This window comes from Pleurodeles waltl, chromosome 12 (assembly GCF_031143425.1).
Source record: "Pleurodeles waltl isolate 20211129_DDA chromosome 12, aPleWal1.hap1.20221129, whole genome shotgun sequence".
Classification (NCBI taxonomy): domain Eukaryota; kingdom Metazoa; phylum Chordata; class Amphibia; order Caudata; family Salamandridae; genus Pleurodeles; species Pleurodeles waltl.
Window position 1 is genome coordinate 537847901 of NC_090451.1, and position 25881 is coordinate 537873781.

General features: G+C 45.3%; 1 protein-coding gene across 1 annotated transcript in view; it reads left to right on the forward strand.

Annotated features, from left to right (window-relative positions):
• PARD6A (par-6 family cell polarity regulator alpha) overlaps positions 1-25881 on the forward strand; it is a 185937-nt gene that overhangs the window by 52598 nt on the left and 107458 nt on the right. Inside the window, exon 2 of the mRNA XM_069217560.1 lies at positions 18653-18875. Within this exon, the coding sequence (XP_069073661.1) occupies positions 18653-18875 (223 nt within the window). The remainder of the gene's footprint in view (positions 1-18652; positions 18876-25881) is intronic.

Consider the following 25881-nt stretch of genomic DNA (forward strand, 5'->3'; position numbering starts at 1 on the left):
CCAGTGAGTCCCTCAGGGTGCAGGATGGCCAGTACCCTTTCCTCCCAGTCAGTGTAGTCGGGTGGTGTTGGTGGAGGTCCTCCCCCAGTCTTCTGGACTGCAGTGTGGTGCCTTGAAGCCATGGACCTGACCTTCCCACGCAGGTCATTCCATCTCTTGCGGATATCGTCCCTAGTGCGTGGATGGTGTCCCACAGCATTCACCTTGTTGACTATTGTCTGCCATAGCTCCATCTTCCCGGCGATGGGTGTGTGCTGGACCTGTGCCCTGAATAATTGTGGCTGGAATTTCAGGATCTCGTCCACCATGGTCCTTAGCTCCCTTTCTGTGAAGCGTGGGTGTTTGGGGGGTGTCATGGTGAATGTTGTGAATGGTGTCTTGTGTGGATCTAGGTGAGGGTGCTCTTGTGTGGTTGGGTGAATGTATTGTGGATTGTAGTGTTCGGTGTCTGCTTCTGGAGTTCTCTGCATTAGTTGGCCTAATTTCGTTGCAAAGGATTGTGAGGTGTGTCTGTGTGTGTTTTATAGTGTTGTGGATGTGTGTCGGGTGTGTGGGTTTCAAACTTACCAATGTATGCATTTCTTACTGTTGGGTCCCCTTGCCGCCCGTGGCGGTCTGTACTGCCAGTGGTTGTTCGGCTTCCACTAACCACAGCGGTAATTTGTGCTTCATTATTGGGAGGGCGGGGTGTTTGTGTGCTCGGCGGTGGCGGGGTGGGAGGTCCAGCATTTCCGCCGACAAGGTCCTGGCGGTGACTGGTGGCAGGGAGATTTTTGTCGGTTTCTGATTTTTGCATCATTATATGGCGGGTTTCTGTTCACCGCCAATGGCGGTCTTCTGTTAGCCGTCGCCACCGTGGTCGACGGTGTTTACCGCCGTGTTCATAATGAGGGCCTTAGTCTTAAGTCGGGTGGGCAGATCCAGGGTTGGGAGGAGAGGGTACTCTGTCACTGTTGCAATAAAGTACCCTCTCTGCCAAAATGTAAACCTGGTCCTATTTTATTTTTTCAGCACTCTTGGGTGTACATGAGGGTTGTTTTAGCCCTCTTCCTTGCAGACTGCTTCCTCCTCCTAAATACAACCTCCACGTGTTTCATGTGGCTCTCTCCAGGTGGCTTGGAGTTTCAACTCTCCAGTATGATGAGACCCAAAACAAGGGCACAAAGGAGGGAGAAGCTGCCCAGCTCAAACTACATGTTAGCCTGTAAGGAGTAGTCCTAGAAATAAATGGAGCAAGAAGTGGCAGGGGAATTTCCCTATACCACAAAAAAAGATCTTTCTTCTCTCCTTCACACTCTTGGGTCTGATCCATTACAAAGGGTCACAGGAATGTCCTGGAGGAGCCCTGCAAATCACACCACTGTTTGAGACTCTCTCTCCAACTTCTGTCTCTGGGTTTCAGGAAATCAAGTGGATCCCTGTGTAGCCACGGTCACGTGTAATATACACACTTGATGTATAACTTCTACACACAGAAGTTGCACATGCATTATCCATATCCCACATGGATGGAGAGAAGTATTTAGTTGCGGGGGACTTGAGGGCCAATTTAAAAATACAGGAGATTACATTAAGCTACTCGTCCTGGCAGGTGACAGGCAAAAAAGGTCTGCCCTGCCACTATATGCTATTATTGCCACCACTGTCATCCCTCTGCAGGCTGGTGAGATGACTGTAGTCACCCTCAGAAAAAGTAGGTTGCAAATGGTGTCCCCTCCAGAACAAAAAGCACTGCTTTGAGTTGCATTCCGTTTTATAGGAAGCCCTCAGCACACATGCATCATTTTCATGTATGCTGTGGCAAAAAACAAAAAAACCTATAAGAGTTTCTGTGGTGAACTTAAGACAGGAACACGCGCTCTTTGAAGCCATGCAGCGGACTTTTCAATTCCCATCACAAAGTCACTTGGTATCTGACCCACACCAACAATTTGAATTTGTCTGGTAATGATCTTTCACAGCAGGCTTCTTCAATGCAATGAGCTCTCCAGTTACCTGCAAGTAGCTCTCCTGTGTGCGGCCTAGTGTACTAAATTAGAAGATTTTGCTTGGTTAAATTAATACATGCATACCAAAATTGAAAAACACGTATTTGAGACGAAAATGTGTGTATTTTTAGAACTCATATGCTGATCTTTGGAGAAATGGTTGAATTTCCAATATATCTTTGAAGCTGATATTTTAGTGATACCAAAGTTAAATGGTGTTGGGGAGACTAATTGTTAGACCTGACAGCCTTAGGGTGGTCACCCCTAACTTTTTGCCTGCCTCCCTCCACTTTTTAGATACTGTTTTTGCTGGTTTTTAGACTCTGCACACTTAACCACTGCCAACCAGGGCTAAAGTGCATATGCTCTCTCCCTTTAAACATGGTAACTTTGTATCATACCCAATCGGAATATTTAATTTACTTATAAGTCCCTAGTAGAGTGCACTATATGTGCCCAGGGCCTGTAGATTAAATGCTACCAGTGGGACTGCCGCACTGATTGTGCCACCCACTTAAGTAGCCCCTTCACCTTGTCTCAGGCCTGCCATTGCAAGGCCTATATGTACAGTTTCACTGCCAATTCGACTTGGCATTTAAAAGTTCTTGCCAAGCCTAAATCTCCCCTTTTTCTACATATAAGACACCCCTAAGGTATGCCCTAGGTAACCCATAGGGCAGGATGCTGTGTAGGCAAAAGGCAGGGCATGTACCTGTGTAGTTTACATGTCCTGGTAGTGTAAAACTCCTAAATTCGTTTTTACACTGCTGTAAGGCCTGCTCCCTTCATGGTCTAACATTGGGGCTACCCTCATACATTGTTTGAGTGGTAGCTGCTGATCTGAAAGGAGTAGGAAGGTCATATTTAGTATAGCCAGAATGGTGATAAAAACTCCTGCTAACTGGTGAAGTTGGATTTAATATTACTATTTTAGAAATGCCACATTTAGAAAGTGAGCATTTCTCTGCACTTAAATCTTTCTGTGCCTTACAATCCACATCTGGCTGGGTTTAGTTGACAGATCCATGTGCATTCACTCAGACACACCCCAAACACAGGATACTCAGCCTCACTTGCATACATCTGCATTTTGAATGGGTCTTCCTGGGCTGGGAGGGTGGAGGGCCTGACACCTGCATGTCAAAGGACAGTAACTTGCCCTCACACAAAGGACTGCCACACCCCCTACTGGGACCCTTGCAGACAGGATTGAACTGAAAGGGGACCTTGTGCACTTCTAAATTCACGGCCCCTACCAACTCATACATTTCCTGGAGAAGAAACTGGAACCAGGACCTGCATCCTGCCAAGAAGAACTGCCTGGCTGCCCAAAGGACTCACCTGTCTGCTTTCTGTGAAGGACTGCTGCCCTGCTATTGCCCTACTGCCTTGCGGCTCTCTGGCTTTGGTGAAGAAGTGCTCTCCAAGGGCTTGGATAGAGCTTGCCTCCTGTTCCCTGAAGTCTCAGGACCAAAAAGACTTCATCTCTACAAGAAGGATTCCTTGTGCAGTGAAATTCGACGCACAGCCTGCCAGAAACGACGCACAGCCTGCACCACAGTGCAAATTTCACTGCACGCCGAACCGGAACGACGCAGCCCGACTTCACAACAAGAAGATCGACGCAGCACCAGCTTAGCAACCAGAAATTCGACGCACGGCCCACTGGATCGACGAACAGCTGAGCTGGAACGATGCAGCCTGGCTTCCAGAGAAGAATCGACGCAGCACCTGTCGTGAGGTAGAAAATTCAACGCAACGCCCACCGGATCGACGCAGCTCTTGTGACTTCGTCCTGCCAGCGCAGAAAAACCACGCATCGTCCCCGGGGCATCTGAAAACCCTGCAACCCGAAGAGGATCCTCGACCAAGTGCCAGAAATCGACGCACAGCCGTCCCTGCGTGAAAACTAAATGACGCATCGCTGTGTGCGGCCTGAGAAATCGACGCACATCCCTTTGTTTCCACGCATCTCCTCCTCTGCAGGTTCTTTGTGGAGATTTTTCACACTAAATAGGTACTTTGTGCTTGAAAGAGACTTTGTTTGCTTTTAAAAGACTTAAGACACTTTATATCACTTTTCAATGATATCTCAACATTTACTTATTGCATCTTTAATCATTTTGACCTTCATTTATCCAGTGGTTTAGGACCTTTTTTATTGAACATAAGTAGTTCGTAATACAGAAGAAGTTAAGAGACTTGGCTTTAGGGAATGTCCCTGAGAAGGCACATAGAAAAAGAAAGGATTTGCAGGTTACTGAGCCAAAAAAAGGCTAAGGTGACTGGTGGTTATGAGTTAATCAACTAGAGAAATTAAAAAAGGTTACGTGGTAAGCCTAAATTTGACGATTTCGTGAGTGGAGCATGGCAACAAAGTTCATGACGAGGGATCAGCCTCGAGTCAATGGATGTTGGTCAGAAGCTTATTTCACAATGTATAGATTTTTGTAGCCCTACTGAGTACCATGTATCTCTAGTTAGTCAAGCGCATTAAACACTTTATAGTGCTGGTGTACACATCACCACACTTAAATGCAATGTCACACTTTATAAAATGCTGCTAGCTCCTCACATGCACAACGAGACTTGCTGCAGCTCAGAGCGTGGTTGTGTGTGGTACAATACATTTGGAAGCCTGTGAACTGTTCAGAGGTAGAGAGAGTGACTGGCTGCTATGTGGATCTCAGCATTGGCCCAGCTAATTGTTTACTTTATGACTGATACAGTTTTATAACTGTCCCGGGCTAGCCCTTGTCTCCCTATGTGGACTCCAATTGGGGAATCCTCCAGACTGCCCCCTTCGCTCTGGTTGGGCTAATTTGTTCCTGCTGCTTAGGATGGTTCTTCACAGTCCCGGCCTGCCCAGGATCTAACTGCAGGCCAGGTCACGCACAGTCAGGAGGTCCCGCTGCAGAGATAGTGTGTGTCGGCCAGTTGCTGGCATACAGGATGTCCCCATATTCCTCTCTCCTGCAGCCAGTGGTGCTGGGGATGTACCCCCTTTACCACAGTGGTGAAGAGGAAGGAAATTTCAGAAACATGAAGGAAAAACAGGCATAAGTGGCTAACAGAGTAAGAAACTGCAAAGGAAATTGGTGTGAAGGAGAGCACAGGAGTGATTGAGACACTCCGATTGTCACTGCACCTTTCACAGACTTAGGGCCTGATTTAAAGTTTGGCGGAGAGGGTTACTCCATCACAAACATGAAGGATATCATGTCCGCCGTATTGCGATCCCATGATGGCATATGGAGATCGTAATACGGCGGACGGAATGTCTGTCTAATTTGTTACGGATATCCTGTCCGCCAAACTCTAAATCAGGCCCTTAGAAATGTTTAATTTGCAGTCTAATAATCTGAGAATTTAAACACTTTCCATTCTAATTATTCACAGCAAAATCATTCTTATTCCCTGTTGATCCAGCACTGCTAGCAGGCATTGGCAATGCCAGTAGGACTAGCTTGTTTTAAGCATGTATTCACTGTTGCGTGAAAGATCTAGATACGGTCATTCAAAACTCAGTAGTTAGGCACTCATATACTGGTTACTGCTGTGATTTACTTGCAAGAAAGTTTCACACATTTGGCAATAGAATGTCACTCATACATCACTGAAACTATAGAAATCTCACACATAAGCTGTCCGAACATGGCAGCTATAAATGTTTGTCTGAAACATGGTTATTTTGGGAAGTAACTAACAATTACAAATTCTGGAGACAAAATAGACAAACATTGGCAAACCCGACAAGTTTGGCTTGCATTTTGAGTTGTGACTAAAGCACTTAAAAAAAGCATGCAGCTGTGAAACAAAACATACAAACATTGGGAAAACCCAGTATGTTTTGACTTTATGACCTATTGGCTTTGCTAATGTTTTTTTAACAATATTAAGCAGCATCAGCAAAAACAAACAACAGAATGAAAATAGAGTGCAGTGATGAGCACCTTTTTGCATCATGACGCTATGGCAGCCCAAGGTGATGATGTATATGTGCTCTTTCGTCACCACCCATGTGCAGATACAGCATGAGGTGAACACTATTTTGTTTATTTTTCTATTAACCAATCCAAGATGGCATTTAGATCTGTAAATTAAATAGAAGAAAATTAATCAAATAAGAAACAAGCAAAATAGAATGACAAGAAAGCCAACCAATGGTAAGCAATAGGCTGGGTCTAAATCCACTGTAAGTATTGTTATGGTCCACAGATTTCTTTCTCTTTACAATAAATCTGTGAGATGAAGAATTTAATGTGTGGTGATTCAGTTTGCTTTTCAGATGTGATTAGTTCCTTATGCATGACAACGCGGGACACCTTAGTAAAAATGCGTATTTCAGACAGCTGTGCCATCAAGCCTGATCTAAAAAAATGGTCACTGTGAGCATAAGCTGTTCATCTGGATTTTAAATGGATTAGGAGGATGTCAGGCATAAGGGCAGTGATGGCAAACATTAACAAATATCTCTGGAGCGAATGTGGTCGGCCATTTGATCCATCCATCGTTACATATCTGATATCCCTAGAGTGGCTAACAATGCTGCATATTGCAGATCATGTAGAAAGACAGTTGGGGGAAATTATTTCAGATGAGGGGAGGGCTAGTGTAAGGTCTGAGTGGTTAAAGACAACCGTTGTGGCTAAACTGCTGGAGGCACCAAACATGGATGTTAATGTACTAAACTTTGTCAAGAGATGGATGGGGATCTATGAAAGGTTAGAACAGAGTTCTGTTTGAAAGAGAGTTCTTGCTACTACAGAGTAATGATGTTTCTGTTTTGCATGGTAGAAGGCAGATTCCTTTAGTGTAGGGGATGCAATGTACACCTCATTAAGTAAAGTGATGAGTATAGGTAGGGTCCTCAGTATAACGTGGCAGCTCCACTAAGCACTGGATAGGGAGGGTCAGTGGCAGTAGGTAGCACTCAGAGCCAGGACAGCAACAATTAGGTGATGGCAGGAAGGAGTATCCCCAAACACACATGAAGATAAACACAGGTGACCAATTGGATTAATCAGACCAGACCTATTTTGTGTTGCTTTTGTAATGTGTTGATACACATTTTTTCTAAATAGTTGAATTATTTGTGTTTGTTGGTGCCTTAATGAATGTGTTATTTTTAAGGTGAAGTTTAATTATATTCCTATTTGCTTACAAAATTAGGTAACATCCCGTGTTTAGTTAGTTTTGCCCAATCATATTTGATGTCCACTGAGGAATCTATTCTTTGGTTGCCTGTGTATTAGTTCGGATACAAGTCTGCCAAGACAATCTGCCTTTGGAGGTGCCATCTGTTTTATGAATGGCTGGCAGATGTTCTTTTCTGAAATATTGGTGGGCTTTGAATTCAGAGCTGTTAGTTGGCTCTCCTTTTGGAAGAGATGGGCAAGTGACTATTCTTCAGGCTGAGCAGGTGGGCCCTGCATTTTCTTGGAATTTAAACTTTTATGGGATGGAGGTGTTTAGATTGCCTGGGGTGAGTCCAAAAGTCCCTACAGTACCCAATCATATTCTACAAAAATCACAAGTCTGAGGTGAGTGATCACCATTTCAGAGGAATTAAGTAATGCGACCTCCCACTATTGGGAAGGATCAAGGCATACATTGGGAGGCATGGGAACATTACTGCTTGAGCAAGACTTGGCAGGAATTAAGAGCCCAAAGAAAGGTGTCTACGCTGTGAAATGAGAAACAGGAAAACTGGCCTCTCCGACTGCCAGAGATGTTCCCAGGAGAATGGCATTTTGGGTAAAAAAAGCTAGGTTTCCAGAAAATAAGCCCTCAAAAAGACAATGTTCATTCCCTTGGAGATAGACTTTGAAGAAAGTTATTTGATTACCAGGTCCAGACTCTTTTTGATGGACATGGGAGATTAAGCAGGCCTAAGGAAAACCAATGTGCATTGTGTCCACCCTCTGTAGAACTCCAGATCAGCTTCGAAAATCAAGCATGTGACATTTTGGAGGGCGCAGAGCAGGTAAATGTTTGGGCCAATTATGTGCCCCTATTTTGCCTGCAAAAGGTGTCTAATTCAGTACATCATGTAAAAGGTTTCCAATTCAAGGATCATCTTGCAGAAAGTATGCGAATAACCAAACCAGGTGTGAAAATGTGAGAAAGCTGCCAAACATCGAACAAACAGAAATTAGACTAAAAGAGCTAATCAAGAGTTCATGGGGAAGCCTACAAAAGAGAAAGGTTTGAGTATTGCAAAACAGACAAAAACACCAGCAGACATGCAGCAAAAGTACCTTAGGCTGGGCTTATACATAAGCGCCTGTAAGTGACTTAAGTAACCTCTAGAAGGGAAGGCCCCAGACTGATCAAAACTATCATGAGATTGAGAATAGCACACCAACCGGAGGGATAGAACAAAGGAGATACGCTGATGGAAACTTAATAAAAGATAGAGAAAAATAAGCAACTTGATCTCTAACCAGTTAAATTGTTGACTAGATGCTAAAAAGTAATTATTTTATCTTAACCAAGGACAATTTATTTGTACCCAAGACTCTTACTTGGTCTCTGAATAGTGACAAGTTCCCACAGTCACGAAATGAGTAGCCAGGAACTAATGTCCTGAACGCCCCCTAGTGTTGCCCGATGAAATAGAGGGGCAGCACCCAGTTAAGAGTCATGAATCTAACCTGCAGAAATGACTGTTGGTTTTTCTTTGACGATCTTGTGAAAGACATCTGTGCGGCACAAGGAATGGGTTTGTACCAGCTGCAGCAGTGCTCCTGCTACGGTGGCAGTTGTGCTGTTTCCACTGCTCCATGGCCTGTTGGTGGTGTTCCTGCTGCATCCTCTGACTCTGCTCCAGGGTGGATACTATCTGTGCCAATCTGTCATGAGTATGATGGTAGGCCCACAGGACCTCAGAGATCACGTCCTGGGCTGCAGCATCCATCCTGTGGCCTCCCCCTAGGCCACTGAGGCCCTTCCACTGGGCCTAGCCCCCTGTGCCTGTGTCCCCTGCACAGGTCTGGCGGTACCACCTGTACTGGGGTCATCGTCTTCCTGCCTGTTGGTAGGGGGTGACTGTGGACTCTGTACCTGTGTTCCACCAGTCTGTGGCCTGGATACACAGGTGTGGGGACGGTTGCCCTGGGCTGATGTTGTTGGCTGGTTGGTAGGGGTGTCAGTGGTATCCTGGGTGGGGCTGCTGGATGGTGACAGTCCAGGACTGTGTGAGGGGCCAGCCTGCTCATCAGTGTCCAGGATTCCATCCCCAGTGTCCTGTGAGGTGCCTCTGTCTCCCTGGAGGGCACTGCCAATCCTTGTCCTGTCCGTCAGGGTAGCATGGGTGGTGGTGCCTGTTGGGGGAAATGGACATGTCCGTCACAAATGCATGATCGGATGGGGCCATGCAGGGTGCCTTTGTGAGGTTTTCACTGCATTTTGTTTCAGATGTGGAGTAGCATTGTGGGTGGTGTAGCACCATTCTGAATCCTTGCTGGGGTAGGTGGCTGTGCACAGGGTGACAGTGGGAGGGGTGTGGGCCTGTTAGTGGGTTTGTGGGCATGCAGGGGGAGTGGATTCAGTGGCTGTGGGCTGGGTGGGGTAGTGGTCCTGGTGGGTGTTGGTTTGGGTGGGGTGGTGCATGCATTCCAGGTGTGATGTATATGGGGTGATTGTAGACGACTTACCCAAGTCCATTCCTCCAGTGAGTCCAATGAGTCCCTCAGGGTGCAGGATGGTCAGTACCTTTTCCTCCCAGTCGGTGTATTCGGGTGGTGTTGATGGTGGTCTTCCCCCAGTCTTCTGGACTGCAATGTGGTGCCTTGATGCCATGCACCTGACCTTCCCCCGCAGGTCATTCCATCTCTTGAAGATGTCGTCCCTAGTGCGTGGATGTTGTCCCACTGCATTGACCCTGTTGACAATGGTCTGCCATAGCTCCATCTTCCTGGCGATGGATGTGTGCTGCACCTGGGTCCCAAATATTTGTGGCTCCACCTTCAGGATCTCGTCCACCATGGTCCTTAGCTCCCTTTCTGTGAAGCGTGGATGTTTGGGGGGGTGACATGGTGAGTGTAGTGAATGGTGTCGGGGGTGGAATCGCGTGAGGGTGCTATCTGTGGGTAGGTGTGAGTCTCGTGTATAGTGGCGTTCAGTGTCTGCTTCTGCTGCTCTCTGTCTTCTTTGGGCTGGTTTTGTTGCAAAGGATTGTGGGTGTGTATGTGAGTATTTTATGGTGTTGTGGATGTGTGTCAGATGTGTGGGTTTCTAGCTTATCCAATTCACCCCCAACGGCGGTCTTCTGTTCACCACCACTACGGCGGTCAGCGGTGTTTACTGCCATGTTCATAATGACCGCCTGAGTGATTTAGCCTCCGATAGACATATTATTACATTACATCATAAAGTATTGAACCTTTTTCTATCTAGTGAGACTTCAGGCTTGGCTGCATATCAGAGCCTTTGTTGCTCACCCACAGTTGTACATTGCTAGACGACCTTAGGATTCGTTCAGAGATCTATTTATTTTGTCTATCTTAGTTGTTTGTCTTTAAAATATATATGCCCTCGCAAGGGCAAAACAGAGATATCTGCTAAATGAGCCAATAAGTCTAATAAAAGAAAAGGCAAACGGTGTGTTCTCTTGATAAGGGTTGAGTTGATGGGCTTTCTCTTGGGTCTTGGGAGGAGCTGGTGAGCTTTTACTTTAGGAAGGGTTTGTGTATGGTAGATTAGTAGGTGCTGGTGCTCTTTGGCAGGAATGGTGAACTCTGGAAGAGTTGCGACAGTGATCTTTCTGTTATAAATGGCTGGACGTTTTATTTTGGGAATTACTTATTGTCTTTTGGTTTTGAAAAAGGGTAGTTTGCAGTCTTTTAAAAAAGACCTGTTGCTTGCTTTCCGCTGCTTCCTGCTGTGATTAGCAGGGCAGGATCTAGATAGGCCTGCACAGACGATCACACTGTGCCTGTCGTGCCACGCACTGTATCACGATGAAGTGATGAACACTCCTTTCTGTGACCAGACGGTTGATGCAGGTGCGACTCCCAGGGACTGTGCGTGAGTGTCTGAGTGTACCAGTATTGTGTGTACTTGCATGCATGATGTGAGTTTGTGCGTCCAGTGCCCACTTCTATCAAAACGCTGCAAGTGCACCCATGCAGCCTGAACGCTCAGCTCTGATAGTCCTGCATCAGCACTTTGCAAACAACAACCTGGAAAGGTACAGAAGGAGCGGAGGGGACGATTAGGAGACGGCGGACCAGTACAATTGGTTGGTGGTGGATGGGGAATGGCTCTCAGTGCAAATCGGGATTCAGTGGTTCGCGAGATGCCTTTAGAGCTTTGAATGAACGTGAAACTTTTAAAGAAGGAAGCAAAGCATCTGGAAAGAAAACGGCTGACCCAGAGGAAAGTGAGCAGACGCTTGAGACGTGGAAGGTACAGGCGCCTGCAACCTGTGGCCGGATGAGAGTTGCTCCATGGAGTTAAACTTGCCAGTGGATCCTTTGTAACCCCAAGCCTGTCTTTGCCTATGTGCAGCTGGCATTGTGCTTCTTGAATTAAGGCTTTGCCCACCGCTCTGGTCATGACCAGCACTTACTCGTAAACTGCTTGCTGTTACTCGATCGTACCCAGTTGTGTGTAGATTCTGTCGTGCTGGGTAGCAAGGGGTCTCTGGGTAAATCCCACCTTATTATTCCAGTGAAGTAGTATTCAGGTCAGTGCTTCATGCAACAATTGTACTGTTTTAGAGAACAAGGCAGATGGGTGAGGGACCTCTCCCCTACTTTTTCAGGAGGTCCTGGTCAAACAGGCAGCCAGGGAGAGACGAGAGAGGCTAAGGCGTGGCTGGCAGAGGAAAAGCAATTGCAGAGGGTAGTAATATGGGCACTGGGCAGTAAGAGACGGGGAGAGTGACCCAGTTTACAGAGGTGTGACAGAGAGAGAGAAGAACCAGGAAGGGGAAGGAGCGAGGCATGGAGAGAACAGAAGGAGAAAAAGGTGAGATGCATGGAAGGAAGATGGGACATGGGATGAGAAGGACATTGAAAGTGAAAGATAAGGGACAAACCAGTGCATACATGCTCGGGGGTGAAAGACAAAAAGGAAAGACACTTGGTAAGCAGGAGTCTGATAATGGAAATGAGAAAGACTGCGGAAGAGAAAAGGAGTTAGGCAAGTGCATGAGAGGAGAGTGACAAAGGTGAGAATATCACGGTTATCCTTCGACAAATGTTGGTTTGTAATTGGGCACATATCATATATACTTTTTCATGTTGTAGTGAACATAGTCACTTCTAATGAAATTAGATTCACTCTTCCTCCTCATCTAAGCGCTGTCAATAACAGATGCTACTGGTACCCAGTGTTGGTGGTACTCAGTTTACCAACCTTCGATCTGGAAACCATTAACTGTTCACATTTAATCCCAGCCCCGCCCAAAGTCTGCATCTCACTTGGGTGAGTAATTGCACTTATTTTTCCCATTTAAAGCACTAGATATAAATCATACCCTAGTAAATGTCCTTCCTATATTGATGAATGGTATGGCAAAAGGTTAGGTAGGCTGACATTTGGGGTGTCAGGATCCTGTCAGCCACTGCCCTCATTTGAATGAACACTTTGGGGTATCCCGGAAGCCGAGGAAGTAAGAACAGCCAGAGGACCTCTATTTAAGGGAGGCAGAAAAGAGGAAAGAAGCTATAGTCTGTGTCTGCCACAACAACCGAATAAAACTATTTAATCACTTCTAGGGGTACAGACGATATTCATGTCAATGGGGCTGTGAAAAGAGCACCCCGACCCCCCCCCCCCCCCCCCCCCCCCCCCAAAGAGAAGAATGCATCTGGACTGGAAGATAAACTTCTGCCCCAGAGTGGCATCGAAACTGTATTGCATTGTAACATTTACATGGACTAAAATATCTAGGCAGCCACATAGCATCGGTCTAGTTAGAGGAGCATCATGGTGCAATGTGGCCCTACACCCAAAAAGTGTCAGAAGTCATCTGAGAAGGCCAAGTAACACACATGGCCATATGCGCAAGTACGACGTGTGTTAATAATTAAAACAGACATCCTGTGGCGGAACATGTCGCCTGCCTCTGAAAGGACGCAGAGGCCGTGGCTGACAGTAGCTCGGTGCTCCCCTCACAGCAGCTGGGGAAGGACGGCGTAGGCGCTGACGCTGCACTTCTGGGGCACGTGCTCTCGAGTAGCAGTGCAGCCGCGAGGCTACGGATGCTTACAGAAAGTAAACACGCCACGCCTGGCCCACCTCTGCTTCTCCGAATGATCTGACGTTGTAAGTCTGTCTCGAGTCGATAAGAACCCCCATCGTGTATCTTAAGTTGGTGCATGCTAATACGGACTTCATTCATGTTCTTTTTCCAGTTTCTAAAGCACCCAACCGACTTCCTGATATAATGCAGCGTATAACAGCATGGTATATTGCAATGGATTCATCGCATAACATATATATTTCTCCATGGTAACTATATAATAGACGAAAGTTAATAAAGGAAATGTTGACATCAGAAGTATGAAAGATTTTGTTTGCTATTTAGGTTCTCGGTTTAACTTAGTCTTACTGTAGTCATGTTTCCAGTTTTTCAAATCGGACTGTACGTAGGGTGACCACCTGGCATTGAGGCAAATTCTGGACAGGACTGTAAAAAATTCAGGACAAAGGGTCAAAATTCAGGACAAAAATTAAAGAACAAACATCAGTGTTACAGACACACGCAAGAGAGGCCGTGCGTCACTATGTTGTCAGTGCATTTATTTACTCTTTTTTAACATAGCACTATTTATTCACTGTGGTCTTCTAGTGATTGCCTCCTGGTATGCTACATTGAGGTGTAACATTACATCCTTGTTCAGTAGTAAATTAATGCCCTTCAGTAATGCGGCAAGGCCATCACCCACACTCAAATCTACCCAATCTTTCTTGAAGAGAAAATAACAGCATACTTTTGATTATGTTTCTGAACATTTTAAAACCCCTGGCAAACAGTTTGGGAAACCTTAAGGTAATTAACCTTATACTAGTTTAAACAAATTGAACAAAAACATCTGGCTTACCCCAACTGCCCATGGACTTTCAACCTAATTTTTTTTTCAAGAGGCAGGGCAGATGGTGTGGGCGACAGTCTCACACCTAACGTCAGGATGTGAGGTACCCACAACTTGTCTGTAGTCTCACAGCACTAGAGTGTATGTCTGGGACTCTACATTTATCTCAGAAATGGGAGCCCGGACTACCAATCAAAGACAATAAAAGAGGAGGATGAAATCGAGATCAAATGGGAGATCCACGGCAAGTGATTCAAAGGGTTGTTGCTAAGAACTGGATAAATAAGGAAGAGAAGAACAAGGTGGGACAATTCCTAAAATCAGACAAGATGGGTCCACCAAGGCTATCCTGGGGAGTTGTCTCTGCACACAGGAAAGAAACAGAAGAGGCACTGTCAAGTGGTTGAACAAGCAAGCAACCCCCATCCACCTTGGCAAACTCTTCTGGTGCAATGGTCTGCTGTTCGTGCTTGTGAAGGGTGAGCAGAGGCCAGACCCCTTGCAAGGTTGTGCAAGGCAATTGCCCGCTTTGTGTATGTCTTTAAATGGTTTTGAAATTGAGCAAAAGTCAAACTAGTAATCTGGGTTATCCATAAGTGTCAAGTACACATACAATCTTCAAAATATTTGAGATGTAAATTGCACAAACAAAATGTAAACATTTTAAAATGTATTTAGTTTTTCTTTAACATATGGCACTGTTTTCCCCTTTATATACAATTAGATCTCAGATTGAACTGGGAACCAGTTACCTTTTGATACCTAGTGATTAATATCTACCAGTCTCCCACTGATTTGCAGGATGGAGATCTCGGCAGAGCGTCACGGTCCCTCCAAGCCCAGTTTGCTTTTTGGGCGTCTCGTCTGCTTTCTGTAGTGGGCCACGTGGCACTAGAGAAGGTGGTGTGCTACCCCAATGATAATATTATTTTGCAAACCTTCCCCTGCTCATCCTTCATTCCTTCTTCAGACATGCCACACATCTGATTTGGTCTCTGCGGTGCCGTTGGGTAGCTCTTTCCACTCTAAAACTATCCGTGACTACAGGTGGATTAGGTCTTCTAGACTTAGAATGCTATTATTAAGCTGCACAGGTCCACTCGGTGGCTTGCTGGCTTTCTGCCCACCTCCCTGCATGGGATGGGGTTTATAAGTAAAGACTTTTAAGACTTTTACTGCACTGCTCATTGTTTTCTACTGACCATTCTATGGATCACCATCAAGGGTTATCATGCACAGCTTTCTCTTGCCTTGCTAGAACCTGTAACCTCACTGACACAAAGAAACCCTATGCTCCTGCACTACCTTTGACAAGCCTTCCCATTCGCACAGGACGGCTGTGCTCAGAGCAACTCCATCAGTGGCATGCTCAGGTATCTTAAAATTGGGGGATTTGTTTCTGGACGGCGAGCTACTAAATTTCCAAACCGTTGTGGCAGACTACCATCTTCACCCCGGTCAACTCCTTACTTATAACCACCTTAAATATTCAATAAATGCCCTATTTCATGTCTGCCACCCAGCACTAACCCTACAAGAGGTGTGCCAGAAGTTCTGCACCATAGGAACTGGTGGCAAACTGACAGAATGGGTGTACAGACTTTTTCCTGTAACATGGAAACCACTCCATGTCTTCTCGTCATACTACCTGGGTGATTGATGTAGCCAAACCTCTACAAGATAGGAACTGGACTAAAATACTGGACTTTCCCCACAAAGTATCCCACGGCTATCACTTTAAGTGCATTCATAGTGCTACCTTGTGAATTCATTCCACCCCTTGCTTGCCATTGGCCTTGTGGTTTGTAACTCACGTTTTGTTGCTTTCAATTTGCTGGCTTTATTTGTTTTAGGCTATGCAGCTTGAGTTCGTCCCTTCACTTGCCAAAACCTTATTTATAGTATCCTACCAAGTGCTCCCTTTCTGTAAACAGGCCTGTAAATCTTGTTCTTATCTCATCACATTTGCTGTGCACTCAAAGAACAAAGTCAAATGTCAGGCTCTGTCTTCAGTTGGAACTTAATGTTTACTTTTCATTCCCCGACTTCAAAGTGAGAGGATTTATACGGCAATCTTGCTGGATACTGGGGTTAGGAAAGAGTTTTTTCTATTATGTGACAACATTTAAATAAACTTCAGAATATATCAGAATTAGGAGTACAAATAAAGCACATTTTTGTTAATTCTGAACTGTACTGGAAACAAATACCTTTATATAATTAAAACAATAATTGCATTAAGGATGCAATTTCCACACATCATCGTCTGTGCACAGTATAGTTTGGTTTGAAAAACTGTATATCTGTGCAAATGTAATGGTAATTTCAATCAAAAATTTGTTGTCTGTAATCGCAGTGTGTTACCACACCACGCTACTCCATTCCACTCGGCTCTGCAACACTCCACACCACTGCACCCTACTCTGTATCACTCCAATTTACGCCACTCCATGTCACTGCACTCTTCTCCATTCTGAACTACTCCACATTAAGCCACTGCACTCTATGCTACTTCACACTATGCCTCTCTACTCTACTCTGTACCACTCTACTCTATGCCATGCACTTTACGCCTCTCTACCCCACTGCGCTCTCCTCCTATACACGCTTTACCACTCCAGTATTGGCAACACCAATTTAGTCCGCACAACTCCACTCTATGCCACTCTGCAACACTGCACTGTACGCCACTGCACTCTCTGCCACTCTAATGTATGCCACTCTACTCCACTGCATTCTATGCTACTCTACCCCATGCCACTTTATGCCATTGCACTCTGCACCAATGCACTCTAAACAACGGCACTGAACGCCACTGCTCTCTACTCTGCACCACTGTACTCTATGCCACTGCTCTCTGTGTCACTCTACTCCACATCACTGCACTGACACTCTACTCTGCAACATTGCACTCTCCGCCACTGTACACCAATCTACTCTGTACTACTGCATTCTGTGCCACTGCACTCTATGCCACTACACTCTACTCTGCATCACTCCACTCTACGTGACCACACTCTACATCACTATACTCTACTCTGCACTGCACCACTCTACAGTACGCCACTGCACTCTCTGCCATGCAAGTCTACTCTGCACTCTATGCCACTGCATCACTCTACACTACTGCACTCCCTGCCACTCTATTATATGCCACTCTACTCCTTTGCAGTCTATGCCACTCTACTCTGTCCCACGCCACTCCATGCCACTGCACTCAAAACCACTGCACTTTTCGCAAATGCACTCTAAACAACTGCACTGTACTCCACTGCTCTGTACTCTGCAGCACTGGGCTCTATGCCACTGCTCCTATGCCACTCTTCTCCACTCTGCACCACTATGCCACTAACTTTTAGCCATGCTGTACAGCAGCCACTCCAGTATATAACATGGCTAAAACACATTAGCAAAGTCAATAACTCTTGCTTAGACAAGACCTATTGGCTTTGCCAATGTTTATTAGTACTATGAGGGGCCGAGGTCCCTGAAAGAACTGTGAATGTGTAAGTCGTTATTTTAAACATGCATTCAAATCCTCGTGAGGGGGGTAGTAAGCGCTATATAAATACAATTACATCATAATATAGGCTGCTACAAAAAAGCACAAATACATTAATTAAAAAAGTGCTTCTCAAATACAGATTTGAATAAAATACAGTTTATACCTAGTACTAAAAAAAATTATAACACTCCATTAAAACCACACACTCCACAGCTCACCTTGGTACACCATTACAGTACCTCTCTGAAAGAAAATATCTTTGCCATCAGAAAGCTTCAAGTGACTCCTTTTATTAAAGTCAATGCGGTTTTTCAAGGCCCTTTGCATTTTCATATTTACCAGTTACCCACATTTGCATTTCTTTAGGGAAGGAGACACCCTGGCAAGAAGACCTTTTCTTATCTGTCTGCACCTCCCTCCCTCAGAGCACAGGAGAACCCCCTGCCTTTCAATCCAGCTGGGGGCATCTGATCTGCCCGTAATTTCACCCTGCCGTCCGTTGTCCTTTTGGTGAAAGGCTAAAATTACGGACAAATGCCGTCCGTTAAGGCTTTCATCACAGACAACGGACGGCAGGGCAAAATTATGGGCAGTCCGTGAAATTTACGGATGGGTAGTCACCCTAACTGTACACCTTGTGTGCATGCATACCGAACTGTGTCTACCTTTTTAATAACTCATAGTAGTATTGACGTTTGCTTTCTTTATGATGTATTTGCAGTATTGTAAGCTGATGCATTGGCAGTTGTTTGCCCCTCAGATAGAATAGCTCTTTGACAATCAAGAACACCATGGAAATCTCTAAAAGCTAATTGCACATCCCTGGTTAGGCCATACTCTAGGTTTCAGCATATATAGCTGTAAGCCAGGGTGTGGACTTTGTGGAACCTCTAATTTAAGTATATTTGTTCTCTGGAATTGGTTAGTGCATCTGGCCAAAAGTGTGGATACTGCATCCTGGCCACTATGTAAGCGGGGACACTAGGGAGTACGCACATCTGTATAGCCAAGTATTATTATGTATTACAGCTAAGACTGTGTTGGGTGGGGTTGGTAATATCACATGTCTCTCCATGCTTCCTTTTCTGATGTTCTGTTAACTTTCATTCCAGTTTGACGCAGAATTCCGCAGATTTGCTCTGAGGAGATCCAGCACAGGTTGCTTCCAGGACTTCTACCAGTTGATTCAGACTGTGCATCAGATTCCCTGCGTAGACATTCTGCTGGGGTATACAGACATCCATGGGGACCTGCTCCCAATAAACAATGACGACAACTACCACAAGGCGCTGTCTTCAGCCAATCCCCTGCTGAGGGTAATCATTACAAAGAGAGGTGAGTTCAAAAAGTCACTGTATGGACGAGGGGTGGTTTCAAACATAGGTTCCTGCAGACCGCAACTTGATGGGTAAGTCCTGAGGCACTTTCTCCAGCTTCTCATGAGGTCTAACACTAGACAGTGAGATATTCTCTACTGTGCAATACCAGGGTCGGTCTCTTCTTTCTTCAAATTTGCTTGCCCCGTTCTTCAAACTTTCTTCTCCGACATCAGCATTAAATTATTTACACTATCTGGGAAAATGTATTTGATTTGTAATGTGCAAATGTGTTGCCCAAGCCAATTCACAACACTCTTGATGAAGGGTAGACCAAACACCATCATTGGTCATTAGGTCTGTGCAGGGCACAGAAAGGATTGACAGCCAAAGTGGGCAGGGAGAAAACAGAAGATGGATAATTCAATTCACCTTTACTGGTTCTAGCTTTTAAATTATTCCGGGGTGCATGTCTCCTACAGTCACAAACTGTCTGTTCTCTTTAGGGAAGTCTATGGGAGTTACAGTGTTAACATGTATGGCCCTTTCCCTAATGTTAGATTATAAGATGTGCGTTTTATACCTCTTTAAATGTGCAATGATCTCGTATAAATTACCACTTAGAAAAGCAATAAAATGATGGGTGGAATACTTTTATAAATCTCAGCCAATGGTAACTACTTGGGCCACTTTTTAGTCCGTCATTTTTTGCCCATAGTCTCACTTCAGACAGAAAAGATCCGCAAGGATATCATACATGGTCTGGCTCAATTAAGGGTAGTGGATTCTGAATTGTCAGGCCAGGTCTTCTTCAAATGGAAACTGGGAGTTCAGTCAGGTTTTCTCCTTCTTGTGCCTCTTTAGTGAGGTGCAACTTGAGACCTGTGGCACAGTGAGGTGGAGACTGAAGCCTGGACGTACCTGTCGCATCTTGGGTGGCTCATTTATCAAAATAAAAAAAGTGTTGAGTGGAGTGCTTAAAATTATCTCAGCCATTTGTATTATGCATGGCACATCTTAGTCACTGACTGGTAATTACTCTGGCTGGATTGGAGACCCTGGCTAATTCAGGCTGCACCACACTGACGACATACCGGTTCTGATTGATTTGTTCCCATTCAGAATGGACGTGGCAGGGAAGAGGTGCAATTTCAGAATTGTAATTTGCTTTTCGGCCACTTAAAGCTAAGAACGAACAGTGGAGGCATGAGCTCGCAGAGGCCCAGTGGCAGCTGTGGCTGCTGATTAGCTTGGGGGCTTGCCCTTGTTTATGCCACCATGTCAATGTGTCAGCCACCTGTGGTTAGAGTTTGCCTGGTGGGCGCTGAGGAGGTGAGCAGGGCCCATTGGGCGCCCGGCCGTAGTTCTGAGCTCTTTTGGAGTCCAATGTAGAGAAGCAGAACTTGGGTCTGGCTTTGCAAAATGGTAGCAAAGACCTACAAATGACAGCGGGTTTTCCAGTAAAGCAGTGGCTCCACGTGAGTGGGAAGTTGGGTGTATTATATGGTGTGGTTGTGAGACCTCACAATGTGATACACTATCAACCCCTTAAGGACCAGTAAGGGTTTGTTTATCAAACCTTACCACAAACCTAGAAAGCTGTGGCTTTGAGCAGTAAGACCTCAAGAAAGAAACAAGTGTACAGCATTTAAACAGCACCAAAACAACTGAAGAAGGAAGAAACTCCACACTCAAGAAATCCGACCCCAGTTCATAGAAATAGATTATATTTTTATGAATGTATGGGCACCAAAACAAAAAAGAACCACTAGAGGGTTCCGAAGATAGAGATTTTACAAGAAACAATAAATCAGAATTTTTCACTTACCACAAACAAGAATTTGCAGATTCAGCAAATTTGGCACATGGGGATGATTCACAAAGGGCCTCTGCTCTCATTGCGAGGCCCACAATCATTGCAGGGGGGCACTTGTGGCGTGTGCCCTGCATTCTTGGTGGGACTTCCACAATGGGTAACTGCAGTACGGAGGCATCACCACAAGTGTGCCCCCCCGCCACGACAGCAGGGCCTCTGCCACAACTGCGGAGGCCCTTTGTGAATCGTGCCCTTAGAAACATTTTCAAGGAAAACTTTGTGAGACTGTAATGTGGTGACATGGAGTTACTTTGGTTGATCAACTCCAGCAGGGAGCCAGTCAAGGGGACTGAAATAGCAGTCTTCAGTCCAGCGTCAGTGGCTCCTTGCCATTGATGTCCATGGAGTGGTCCTTATGCAAGGGATACAGGATGTTGAAGATGCTCAAAGATGAAGATGCTAAGCAGTCAACGGGGGTTGTCCTAGGATATGTGTCAGTCCACATTTCTTGAGAAGTGATTCTGGCCACAGGAGTTGATGTCCCTCGAATTCCTCATGTGGTCAGCAGAAGTTCAGTCACCACTGGTCTGCCAGTCGCCCAGCACAGCAGACTCATAATTTTCCTTCTTTTGGCAATAACTCTTCTTCTGGGTGACCAAACTGCACTCCGACAATACTCCTGGGTCCGGCAGACCTGGGTGCAACTTTTGAGCATCAGGCCTTGGTCTCTTAGGCTGCATGGGGATGAGGGGCAACAATTCTGTGACCTCAGGTCCCAACTTACCTGGCGGGCTACTCCAGCTTTTGCGGCCCAGTGCTATGAACAGGATGTCATTTAACTGACCCTTGGAGGCTCTGTTTCTATCTGGACTCAGGGATCGATTTCTCCAGAAACAGGACACTGCAGACACACTGCTTTCCTTCACTAGCCCAAGGAGCAGTAGGTGCAGTCCATCTTTGCCATTTCCAGGGTAAGAAGGGCAGTCTTTCTTCAGTCCTTCTCTCCAGTCAAGTGAGATCTGAGTTCTGTATGCCAGGGGTGCCCCTTTTGTGCCTAGAACGTGCCCTCAGGGGAGTTCGCAGTCACAAGTCAATGGGCTACTAGGTTCTTTCCCAACTGATGACAACTTTCTGGGAATTGTGGCATCTAGCTATCGCAGAGTACTCTATTCTGCCACTCCCAAAATGTTGGGACCCCTCTCTTGGTGTATGGAGCTCAGAAGCCCATTCTGGAGACATGGTTGCCTGTGGGGTACACGCCAGTGGAAAGGACGGTTTGACTAGAGTTATCCTCTCTCTGTCCTTGACTTCAGCCTGTCTACCAGAATAAATTAGGAGCCCCTCCCTAGTGTGTACACCATTTGCCCTTCAAAGGCGGCTTCCATTTGAAGCTCACCTTTTGGGCCAACACCCTGTTTGGCTTCCTGCCATGAAGAGGTAACACCTCCTCCATCGGCAGGTTTCTATTATTACCTAAACTGGTCATCTCCCCAGGATGGCAGAACACTGTCTCATGGCCAGCCTCAGCAAACAACCACTGGAAAACTAGACAACAGAGTAGCAATTTTCTAAAAATTGCATGTGGCAACAAGTTACAAATAGTTCCGACTTGGGCATCAAGTCAGGCTTAATGTAACAAGTTGTTTCATACCTTGAAGCACCAACTTTGGTAGTCCTATTAAGAAGAAGCATATCTGAGTTGTCTGCAAGTAACTCTGTACTCTCCAATGGAGCTACCAATCTTTCTCACAGTAAAAACTACAATGGCAGGTTTTTACTGTCAGAACATGTTAAACATATTACATTTTTTAACATGGTGCACCCATCCTTAGGTCTCGATAGGCCTGCTGTAGTGGTGACTAACACACATTAAGAAAGGAGTTTGGGCTTTGCCATTGATTAAAATGTGCAAAGTCGAGTCAGCAATTTTAAACTGCGCTTCCAGTCTGTAGTGGCAGACTGGGAGTCATGTTTTACCTGGTCCCACTCAGGTGGCACAATAGGTGCTGCAGTTCCTGAGGGGACACTAACTTACAGGCCCTGGGTACCCCTGATACCATACACTGGAGGCTTAGAAGTAATTTAGTGTGTGCCATTTGGGTAAAAGCCAATTAAGCATACATGTTTAAGGGTCAGGGTAATGGCATTGAGGTTTGATTAGCAGGCCTATGTGCACTCTCAAAAAAACAGCAGCATCTGTACACAACTTCCCAAAGAAAACAGAAAGACGCATTTCCTTACAACGTGGCATTGTGAATAGTCTGGTTTGTATGCTTCAGGGCCCATGGTGAAAAGCTCTATATCTGTTTATGTTGGGATAATTATAATCTCCTGTTGATGCTACACTTGGCAGACCAAGAAGTAATTATTGCATAGATAAGTGGTGATTCGCATTACATGGCCTCTGTTGGGATTGCTATTCTCACTGCCGACTTTTAGGGTTGACAAATGCATTGAGCCCCCTCCAATATCTCAGTGGCATACTTTCTCTACCAGCTGTCAGGAGGCAAGCTCTGTGACCAGTTTTCTCAGCACCATGTACAGGCAGATGTTAAAAGGGCCAGATTGCCTTTTGACACCAAGAGGACAACTAGGCCCAGTCAAAAAGAAACATTGATGTATGCCACCCAAATACCGCCGACAGACACAGCCTCAAGGAGTTGATACTTCAAATGAATAGCAGACTGGTCGTTCTAGACAGTAAGACTGAATGGACCATTTTCAGGAAAGAGGCTATAAGCAGGATTCATGACTCAACATGGTGAAGCACAGGGTGTCTGAATTGAAGGATGAGACTGCCATCTAAGACAAAAGACTTGTGCAACTACAGAAACAGATTGAGACAGTTGCAATGAAAAATGAAGATTTAGAAGCCCGGTCTAGGAAAAAAAACATATACATTGTCGGTGTGTCAGAGTCTATGGCACGTAGCAGACTTGAGCTCTATGTTGAGATGCTGCTGTGGGATCTCTTTGGCAGAGAGGCTTTTCTGACTGTTTGCTGACTGTGAAGGCCCGTAGGGTTCTCAGCTTCAGGCCACCACCCAGGGCAAGCCCTTAACCTATCACAGTGCTCTATTAAGCCTATTAAACTATAGAGATAGAGATGCTGTACTGCCCAGGGTCAGAGAAAAGGTGGACCTTGAACTTCAGTGTAAAACAATCACTGTATATTCTGACTTTACTTAAAATGTTCAACAGGAAAGGTATGCATTCCACTCAACAGATTGCTGAGAGGGCATCAGGACCTATCTGCCATATTTACGTGTCAGAGGTAAAATAGCCCTAGGTGGATCAACAAGAAAGTACACTAACTCTGCCAAGGCTTTACAATTCGCCAAGGGACAGTACTTATCCAAGCGCAAACGGACCACACAGCTGCTAAATGGAGACACATCCACGTCTGATGTTGATTCAACCAGCAGAGTGCCCCAGTTGCAACTGTGCGAGGAAATGGTTGTTCAGAAACAGGAAACACCACAATTGTAATTCTCCATACATCTAAAGGGTGCTTAGACCAGTGTATCCTGTGGTGGGCTGGGGGCTCGCCCTAGCTCTTGAGTCTTTGATGATACACCGGTGGTTTGATATAAGATGAGCAGAAAGGGGAATTTTAAGCTGAATTTGCTATCATGGAATATCACACTGCTATTATCAGAAGATCAGACACTGTTTGGCTTGTCTTTGTAGACATAACATCTCAGTTGCCTTCCTGCGAGAAACCCACTTGACCTTAAATGGGTAAATATGGGATTGCCCATGTCTGGGGATATTCCTGCTATATTGCATCCTATAGTTCACATGCTGGGGTGGTGGCTATACTTATCGATATGGATGTCCCCTTTCATCATTTGGCCACAGTGAGGGCAAATTTATGATAGTCCAAGGGAAACTGGGAAGTAGGCATGTTACATTTGTCAGAATATGGCTGAAATGTAGATAGTCTGGATTTTTTCACACATATATTATCAATATAACATTTTATGGCCCCAACTACTATGTTTTGATGAAGGGATTTTAACTCAGTGCTAGACCTGTGAATGTACTGCTCTGGTACATCTATTTGCATGAAAACTGCAGCCTCCTGCCTACTTGCAGGACTGAGCCAGCAACATGGCTTTGTTGACATCTGGCCATCTAGAAACTCTGGTGTGCAAAACTTGACTACCTGCGCTTCGTGCACAATATCTAATCTAGGTTTAACTGTGGGTTGCCGTCCAGGGATTCATGCACGTGGGTGACCTCAGTTAGGATGCTACATGCATGCTGTCCAATCACTCATCTGTGTCATTAGAGTGCATAACTCCTCACCTAGAGACAAATACCATATTTGAAAATTGCACTCCAAGACACTCCTTTATTCAGATTCAAAGCTGGAACTTGCCAAGCCATTACAGAGTCCTTTAATGTCAATGTCTGGGAATTGGACAGTCCTGGACTAGTCTGGGGGATCTTCATAGTAATTATAAGATGGTTGTGTATTTCCAAGCAGGCAAATGTTCTTAAAGAGTTGCCTGAGACACACGCAAGACTGGAACCCACATACATAATGCAGAAAAAAATACCAGCAGATAGGTGATAAAATGATTTTGGGAACCATTAAGACCCTGGTTGGAGGACTATAATTCGGTAGCTGAGTTAAAGGTCTCAACCACAGTGCACCCTTGGAAATGCTAATATAAAATATTGTGAACTCCTTAGGGATACCATCCATCACTTTGCAGTCCTAAAGACACTGTCCGACCATACCCTTCTCTACAACAAGAGCAACCCTTCTTACAACTAAGAGGGCAGGGTTACAACACCAACAAAAGCAAATGCTCCTCTTAGCAGGAATAAACTATTTGTGAAGTTTCCTTTGGTAGACTGCCTAGTGCACTGCACTGCTTTCCAGTGGCACAACCCCACTATCCTGCACCTCATTTGAGGTAAACTTATCTGCAGCACTGCATCTTTGGAACACTAATCCACCACATCTCCACACATCGTAAACACTAACCCATCACTTTCCACCCAGGGGACGCTAAAACCACACAGCATTGCATCTTAGTAACACTAGTCTTCATCCCGCACAACGCCCTAGGAATGCTAACGCATCATACTGTACTGCATCCTGGGGATGCTGGAAAACCACAGTGCACTTCAGCACATGGACGTTAACCTGTGCATTACACTCCACAGAAAACTGTGATGTACCCCAGGGAACTAAC